At 37.1% G+C, this 9,647-nt stretch overlaps 1 protein-coding gene across 1 annotated transcript; it reads right to left on the reverse strand.

Moving 5' to 3' along the window:
* Window positions 1-1,523: 1,523 nt before the first annotated feature.
* Window positions 1,524-6,314, reverse strand: LOC104161285 (leucine-rich repeat-containing protein 1-like; the record flags this gene model as incomplete). The annotated part of the gene is made up of 4 exons (XM_009699654.1): window positions 1,524-1,682; window positions 3,419-3,555; window positions 5,107-5,279; window positions 6,199-6,314. Coding segments are annotated over 4 exons (585 nt in total), but the record flags the coding sequence as incomplete, so codon positions are not given.
* Between the last annotated feature and the right edge of the window lie 3,333 nt (window positions 6,315-9,647).

Below are 9,647 nucleotides of genomic sequence, written 5' to 3' on the forward strand. Positions count from 1 at the left end.
ACCCTCATACAACCAATGCTTACTGGAAGAAAAGTTCAGCAGAAGAAGCGATGTGGCTAGCCATACATGAAATGTCAGGTCTTTCATGTTGTTGAAATCTGGGTTCATTGCATTAGCTCCCACTAAATATGTCAAATCTTTGCTCTGAACTCAGACTGCTCAAGTCCCTGCACTGAACAAGTCAGTGGTCTTTGTTAGCTCATAGCACACGCTGAACCCAGAGACATCAAAATCAATCTTTATCAGCCTTTTGCAAAATTGTTATTTACTGAATTCAACCCAGTTAATACTTACCTTTATAAACAAACCAGAACCCACAGATTTAATAAGACCTTGAAATCAGCATTGGACCACTGGAAGTGCAACACAGTAACAATGATAATAAATTCCAGTATTAATTCATACATACTTTAATTGCTATTTTAATGATACAATAAATCTACTGAAGCATTTAAAGATTTTTTTTATTATGGTTTTATATATTCATATAAAACCACCAAAGCACTTTAAAGAATCATGCTTTCTGGTATAATACATAAAACTAGTTTCATACTGTGCTTCTGAGAGTCTATCGTGCTGTTTTTCAAGTTATTTTACAGATGGCACATTTAAAAAAAAAAAAAAAAGAAAAGGAAGCATGAATTTCTTGTGACTGCAATGCAACACAGCATCCAAAACAAGATTGTTTCATTACAACTAAGTTAAAGTGTGAGTGCATTATGTAATAAACAATAGCAGTTTGGTCATTTTAATCTTAATTCTGTTTACAACAAAACTAACATTTGTGCTTCATGACCTAAAATCCCATGATATAAACGTAAGTTCTGTGCTGTAAAAATCCCAACCAACTACTGTCCAAAAAGAAAAACATATCTATAACAGGAGACCAAGTTTAAATCTACTCACTTTCCTTGAGAATTGCTATATTTAAGACTAATATGACATACCAGACACAATAAGGCACAATGGGTGGTACAAACAAATGAATACAGTTGTCCATGAAACTTGTTCTCTTCCACAAATACTAAAATATGTACCGCTCAAGATAAATTTTCTCTTAAAAATGAAATACATCATCTTGTTATGAAAGTCCTATACAAAAATTTAAAATTTACACCATCTGAGCTGCCAAAAAAATAAAAAAGTGTATCAATTTTCCACAAAACTATATTTCTCACCAGCACATCCAGCCACTGGGAAAAAGATATCCCAGCACCCTGGAAAAGAAAAGCATTATTTCCCCTGTGTTTAAGACAAAAATATTGTATTCTGCATACAGTAGTGTATTATACTTAGAAAAGCCTAGCACTATTAAAATTACAATATTGATTTGGAAATTATTGGTTCACTGCCTGGATGAAATAAGGCACTTTCTTCCAGTGGGCAGCACTTTTCACATATATGGAGATGATGAATCAGGTTCTGGTTAAAAATAAAAAAGGGGCTCAGTGAGGTCCCAAAAGACGACAGGAACATTTCAACAGCAGGGGAAGACACAGGAGGTAAAACCTGGAGATGAAACTCTACACGGAAGTGGTCACTCTGTCAATGGCATTATTGACCTCGTTTTTGTTTGAATCCAGTCCTTTAGCAGCATTCATATCATTCCGTAAATTCTCCACTGTCTTTTTCATGTTCTTTAATTCTCCAGGGTGTGGAGTGGCTCGCCTTAGAAGTGTTCTCTAAAAATAAACAGTGCAATAAGTGGTTTTGCCTTCATCTCTTTGAAAAACAACATACACTTTCAAGGCTTTAGCATTCACGTACCACATATTAGGTATTGATTTTTTTCCTTTTTTTTTTCCCCCCCCTTTTCAAACTATGATGCTCTATGTTGAACGTTATTTTCATAGCTGCTTGTTTATGAAGACAGTGAAAGAGGTTTTAAGAACCGTCTAGGAGCAAATTTTTTCCTCTCTTGACCTACTGAAAGAATCCCACAAGATCTTTTTACAGTGTCAAACACAGGCTTGTGTGGAGCTCTGTACACCTTCCTGCCCTGCCACACAGTTTGGTTCTCTTGTCAACTGAAAACAAATTATCTTGAAAGGAAGAAGAGGGAGCATTTCTCTCCCATCTTAGACACAAGGACATCTAACATCATTGCACTGAAACCTTTACGAGGAAAACAAAATTTACAAAACCCTCAGTTAGCATCCAGATTAGAGACCAACAGAACACCAAGAATAATTGCACAAGTATGTATCAGTATAATACATACATATATGCAATTACTTTTCAGTGGTATACATGTAAACCGTGCAGACTACAGCAGAACGGATGACCCATAAATGGGTGCATTGGTCAAGACTGCTTTGGAAATCCGCCCTTCCCCCTCCCCAATAGAATCATAAACTTCTTTTTCCCTAAAAAGGTTCTTGCCTCAAGTCAGGCTGTAATACCATGACTGAAAGCAGTTACCATTAACATCTAAGCCCTTGTCCTATGGATGTTCTCAGGCTGTTAAGAAGCATTATTCTGAACTCCCTTACCGGTCAGTCTACGAACAACATTTGTCAGAGACATTTAGTATCTGCTACTTTGGATTAAGCAACCACCTTACTTGAAAACTTTAATGTTCATTTCCCTACTAACTAAGAATTTTTATAGTAAGACCGTGTTTCTAGCGTGCTACAATCCGGACAGTGCCCTGAAGTATCTCAAGCTGAGCTCATTAGGACCACCAGCAAGTTTTTAGAGCATCAGAGAAGCATGCTGAAAATCTGATTGAAGCAGTCTTAACCTCTACAGAGAGTTTTAATTGTTAATGAAAGTTAGTGAAGCTAAAGATCATGTTGCATTTTGATCTTCAGGACATGCAGAGCCCAACTTAATGGAGAGGTCTCATAAGCACAGTGACAGATGTTCCCACATCCTTTGTTTAAGTGGGAAACTAATGAGCAACGTTCTTGCTGTTTATGGACACTATAGTTGTTTCAATGCACATGGTAGAGGAAAAAAAAAGAAGAAGAAAGGAGAGAGAGAAAGAAAGAGATTTGCAATAGAAATTAGAGAGACAAACAATGGCAAACTTAATGGAGACACATGCCAGAGTGCTGGAATCCTAAATTAGACCCTATATACTTTCAGGCAGTAAAGTTGCACAGATGCAGAGAAAGATCCTGTCTTGTTTCTGGGAAGAAAACATCCTGAGCAGACACAGGGGAACAAAGCAAAACAAAGACTGTCCTGCATCACAACATAAAAAGTTATAGACTAAGCAGAAAAAAAAAAAAGCAGGCATTTTAAGTCAATATGAAAAGTTTCGGCAGTCAACATGAACAGTTTCTGCTACAAATGTACACAAAAAGCATGCAGTCACAGCTGAAATATTTACAGCAAGAGAGCTCTGACACTTTTTACATTTTGGCATTAAAATCACAGTGTCTGCAGGCATCCAAAGGCTTGGAAAACATACCATTTCATTATCCTCTTCATCTTTTTCATCTTCTAAGAAGCGAATTGCACTCACTCTATTCACTGCCCGCTCATTCCATGTTTCATCCGACATTTCATTTACCAAACTCTCCAGTGCACCACATCGTGGTAGGTTATCTGTTAGAACAGCAAAACATAACTAAAGATTCACAGCAAGTCTAAAACATCAAAATACTATATTGTTAATAACTGCGATATCCAACCACACACTCATCCGAGATTTATAATTGGCTGTTTCTGTTTTTTTGATAGAAAACAGAACTTGCATTGATTTTCTGTTATCAAGCACACAAAATAAATAGTTTCTGTATCAATGAGAAATTTCTGTACTTGGTCTGTTTCAAGTTTGTGGCAGTTTTAGAGTATTGATTATATAATTTAATATACTTGCCACTATAAGTGCTTTTCTTCTGGATCATGGCTGCCATCCGACATTAGCCAGTTCCCTAAATGGCATTCTATAACACAGGATCATCGCTTTTACTGACCTCGCCCTTTTAGTATTGCCAGGCATATATGTCCAACAATCTTAATTCCAAGCCTTCTACCCTTGAAGCCATGAGATTCATCTCAAGAGGAGGAAATCTAATTTCTAGTAGTGAGGCCTTTAGAGAAAGTCAGTCTACCTCAGTTACTCTTCTTGAAGAAGCTTAATCCTCTCTAAATCTAAAGAGGTTAATTCGTTTATTTATTTTAACTCTTAATGCAATTTGTATTCTTAAAATCCAGAAGCTGATACAAAACAGAGCCATTTCTAGACTTCTATTGCTTTAATGGTTCCTATTTGCTCCAGCTGCTTAGCGCTGAAAGGACAGAATTAATCTAGGTAAGTTTGGCTATCTGCAATACAGGTATCTACAGCCGAGCTTTTCTCCTCAGGCCCCCTTTGAACAGTGGTGAAGAATCCACATGATTTCTTTTAAAAGTCTGTTCTTGGATGGGATAAATTACTCTCCAGTGACTACAGCAGAAGTTTAAATATTAGCTCAGATGAATCCCCTTTAATGTTCACATATAGCTATAAAAGCTTGAGGACAAAAAACATCCAGAAGTTACTGGAGCAGCAACCCAGCCAACAGTGAAAGAGTTTATGGTTCCACCCGACCCAGAGGCAAGTTTCAGCACAAAAGGTAAAAGCAACTTATAGTGCAATTCTACACTTGTTGAAGAATATAATAAAGTTACTGTACAGCACCTTTGCTTGAAAGAAAATTACCTTGGTAAAAAGTAAAAATGTCTACTGCTTATTACTAGCAATTATTTTTCTGGTAAAGAGACTGTAGTTGGAAAGCCATCAATTTTCACTATATATATATATATGTATTTAAGATGTATAATCACTGTACATAAATATGGACACCACTATTTGGCCCACTGGTAAGCCTCAGAATAATGATATGATTAAGTCGTCTTCTTGCAGGTCTGTATTTTATTTATTATAGCTGGTGTCATTGTATTTTCAGTAACACTCACATCCATGTTTTTCAAGTCTTCTGAAAGCTAATATGATTACAAAAAAAAAAAAAGTAGCTTAAAAGTGAAAATTCAATGAGCTACTTTGCTCATTAGAGCTTATGCATGTTTTACAAACCTTTATGGAACAGACAACGCAGTAAACAAAGAAGTAGTACTTCTATACCTAAAGAAAAACTGACTCTAGGCACTTACCTTGGCAACCAGGCTCAGAAGGCATTTGAGGAAGTAATACGCATGTTAAAATCTTTTCTCCTGTTTCAGGGTCTGTGTCTGTCTGAAACGTCAGCAAAGGTTGGGACTGGTTATCAGACAACCACAAAGCCTTCAGCTTTAAGGTAGTCAGTGAGAGGGGAAGATACGTCAGCCTAGATCAAAAAAGAAAAGTCAAAAAGTCAGGGGAATCTCTAGGAGATTAATAGATGGTCATGAAGTATATAACCCTGAGTTGGAATAAATAGGATTGAGATTAATGCCTCTAATAGAAGGCCTTGCATTAGTCATCAATTCCAACCACTCCATTCTTTTAAAAAGAATCTGCAGCTTAACTTTATATCATAATTCTCTATAGCTGCGACTAACAGATAAAACAACCCTGAGCTTTTTCTACTGCAGGAAAATGCCCTGGAAGGCAGACAGCTGCTTCTGCTCTGGAGCCTTATATATAAACCATTGCCAGAACACAAATATGTAAATGCCTATGAGACAATTATATTGCATCGATGACAAGCCGTTTGCTTTTCCTCTCCCCACCCGCCCCCCATTTAACTTTGTACTAAGCAACTGAACTAATGTGCTGGTTTATGCTTCAATCCACTTCCTTTTGCAATCCACTCCCTTTTGCATTTTGACGTCTGAAGCATATCAACTAAGGTCCATGAGAAGCCACCATGTCAAAGTGGCATTATTTGTTACTTGCACTGTAGATCTTTAAGGTAAGACACTCAATATTAGTGTTACTTGATATTAAGGCTGGTAGTTTCAGCTGAAGCTCTACCAAATTGCCTAGATTCTCAGTTTTAATTCAGAAATACACAAATCCAGAGGTTTTTTAAAATCCTATCTTTTCCTCAGGGTCAAAACAATCCAGAAAATGTACTCATGACAACACACAATTTATGGTATTTCGGGCCAAGGGAGAAGACTACTTTGACAATTTTAACAGTAATGCTAACACAAAAGCCATAACTGCTTTTTTGTTACTTCATTCTTAGACCTAATATCATGTGTTGTTAGAAAGAATTAAGTAAATCCAGCAAAAAAAGTGACAATACAAAAATCTCTCACCTGTTTCCAGCAACATCGAGGACGTGAAGTTCAGTGGCTTGTGAAATTTCAGAGGGAATTCGAGATAATCTGTTGTCACGTACAGAAAAGACGTTAAGACTGCAGCACCCTCCAATCTATATTAGAGGGAAGGAAAAAAAAAAAAAGAAAAAAAACTGGTTTTGTTGCAGTATGGCAGTTATAAACAAAGGCATGCAGTACGGGTCGCATAATACATCATAGCGCATTCAAGTTACGATGTCTGCCAGACACTTCACCCAGAGGTACAGACCGCAAACAAGTCTTAGTTTAAAAGAAGTCTGACCTGAAGCGAGTCTGTTGGAGCAGTTTCTTGAACATCTGTATCTGCGAATAATTTACACCTTTACAAATAGGTCAGGTTCTACCTACCTTTTAGAGCCTTCCATGCCAGGAAGAGATCAGTAACCACACAGATGCTACTTTGTAGACAACCCTCGCAAAAAAACACTAGCTTTAACTTTCAACTTTTTCTAGCTCTGTGTTTTACATATTAATTCTTTCTTTCCTCACGGTAACTTTAGATACAAGCAAGTGCAATACGGCTTTAGGCAAGACAAAATGCTAAATACATCAATCAACTCTCAATGTTTATTGAGTCCGCAAAGAGTAATGAAGAGTTCACAAAAAGTAGACGACTTTATGAGTAACATCTCTGATGCTCTGTCTTGAAATTAGATGCCTCTAATAAAACGATTCCCATATGAACTGGCCAATTTAATCTAATATCCTCTGTCTCTACCAATTTATCCAAACATAAGCATCTGCATTCCCAAGCTAATTTTTGGGTGCAAAAGATGGGATTTTTCAGTTTTGCCCTTAAAATATCTGTATTTTGCATCAAAGGTTCACGTTTTCAGAAAAATAAACTCTCTACATTTGATTTTAAAAAAACCCACATTCCACCTTTTTGTTCCAGATGGCAATTACTACTCCTATAAACACCAACACTATTAGTTTTAGCAACTTGAAAGCTGCTTCAAGTAACTCTCTGTTCCTATTCACAAAGAAAACTTACCTTTGTTTGCTTATCATATAGAGCTTCAAAAAGCACTGCTGTTTGTTTGCCAGTTCCAAAACTCACCATGAGAAGAGGAAAAAAAAAAAAAAATATTTTTCTCACTCTAAGTATTAAGAGGCAAAATACCCCCATGCCTTTTGAAGCTTTCAAGTTAAGCAGACTCAGAACCTTACTACAGACAGCAAATCTACTGAAAGATCTCAGTTCAAAAATCAGAGGACTTCTATAGTCACCCACGTGTAAGAAGGTTCTTCTGTCACAATATAGCCAACTTGTCACTACAACTTGGTCAGGAGTCCCCAAATCTGAGCTGAAATTACTTAAGTGCTCTAGTTAACTGTCAGTTCTGTCTTTGCAAAATCTACCATTCAGTCCAAACCCAAGTGTGAGATTACAGACAAATACCACAAAAGCTTTTCCACTAGTGAAAGTAAAAATCATGTCGATTTAACCTACACGATTTACTAAGGAAAAAGCCATTTTTAACAGGATGCAACTGTAAGTTGGAAAATAAAACAAACAAATGAAGCATTTATACCCCACTCACCTTCCTTTATATTATAAACACATTTTAATGGAAGAAAGCAGAGATCAGCTGCTCCAGGCTTCTGATTCACAAGCTATTTACAGCCCAAAGTTACAGCACAACATTCTCTTGACAAAACAAAAATCTGGGATGGTTCCCCTTAAATCACTGCACCCTAAGATGCAGCTATTTCACAAAAGTATCAGCTTTCTCAGCCCTGCGTGTACAGTAGGAGCAGCAACCCTGTTAGCCATTCTAGCTCGTGAATCAAAGCCTTTCGAAACTAGCACTCAAATCGTGAGCAAACATTTCTTAGTTCTGATATTCACTTTAAAGCATGTATAGATTCTTAAATAATGTGCCTTGACACATTCACAGAATACAGTGCCATATAGAAAAAAAAAAGAAATTATAGATATATGCACACACTAAGTGTCTAATTGGTGTATCTAACATGAGGAGCTGTGAAAAGCAAGAGATACAATTAGTGAATGTTGATGAGCTGGCAAGTGATGCCCTAACTGTACACAAAGTGTTCGCTTTTCCACGAATGAAGTTTGCGTTATTCAGTCTTGGAGCACGGAGATCCAAACAGTTTAGCCAAACAAACAAAGTAAAGCCATGCAGCCCTGATGAGACCAAAACTTCTGTACTTTTGACAATGGAAAAATGCAGCGGTGGAACCAGCCGGCCTGAGTCATCATGCATTTAAAGCAGTTTAATGAAAGGTAACAGTAGAACCGTGGACTGAATAATACTTACAGGGTTATCAATTTACCTGACCCATAATTTTCCAAGCGGCTAACAATTAAGAAAATACAAGAGATGTTCAATTTATTTTTCTTTATCCATACTGGACAAGAGCATGCCAACAAATGGAGACAGAACATACATTCTTCTACTGCCAAAGAGGGTTAGAACTCCTAAGTTATTTTAACTTCAGTTATCTTATCTTTGCTCTATCAGTCAATAGGCAATTGTTCCAAGGTGGTGTTTCATTCAGAGGTAGTGAAGACCTTTTTCTTCTTTTTTAAGAGAGTAGCGGAGGGGGGAGCTAACAGACAGATATTGAATTTATTTTTTTTTATGAAACTGTTTTTAGAAAATGCAGGCAGCATCTAACAAGCAGCATTGGGTGAGATATCACAGAGAAAAAAGACAAGCTGACAGTTTAAAAAAAAAAAACAAACTCCAATTTTTGTCATTTAAAAAAAGGTAACACCTATCCAGCACTACAGAAAGACATCAAGTCCAACATTTGAAAACCTAAACACAAAGCAGTACCACTGAGGCAAAGTGCACACACTAAATGGCATGCTAAAAGGCAAACATCTTTGTCACCACCATGAAGTAATACAGTACGGTATCGGAACATCGCCAGTTTGGCTGAGAGTCATTAACTGACAAAGAGCCATGCTTTCCAAGGGTTTGGTCACATGCTTACACCAGACTTTGCCAAACCACCGCGTAGGCACCAAGTCCACAGTTGAGACCACAAGCCCATTTAACAGTTAAGCACACAGTTCATTTCCAGCACAGACTTCAAATCAATGGGGACAAGCATGTGCTTCATTCTAGGCACATGAGTAACTGTTTGAAAGACTGGAGGCTTAAAGAAGTCCTCATGTTCTTCTGTAGCGGGTTAGACATCATGAAAAGGTCTCAAATGAGTTGTGCACGTCTAAGTCATATTCCTGAGATTTATTTCATTCTAGCAATCGTAATTTAAGGGTAAGTCACTTGTTTCATCACATCATCTCCAAAGAACAGTCAGCCTAGATAAAAAACAAAAACAAAACCACAAACCCCAAACCCACACATAGTCAGGCAGAAAATGATCATTACGATAATGTGCTAATTTTGAGATCACTGATCTTACAGTTT

Source organism: Cariama cristata, unplaced genomic scaffold, assembly GCF_000690535.1.
Source record: "Cariama cristata isolate BGI_N322 unplaced genomic scaffold, ASM69053v1 scaffold20354, whole genome shotgun sequence".
NCBI classification, from domain to species: domain Eukaryota; kingdom Metazoa; phylum Chordata; class Aves; order Cariamiformes; family Cariamidae; genus Cariama; species Cariama cristata.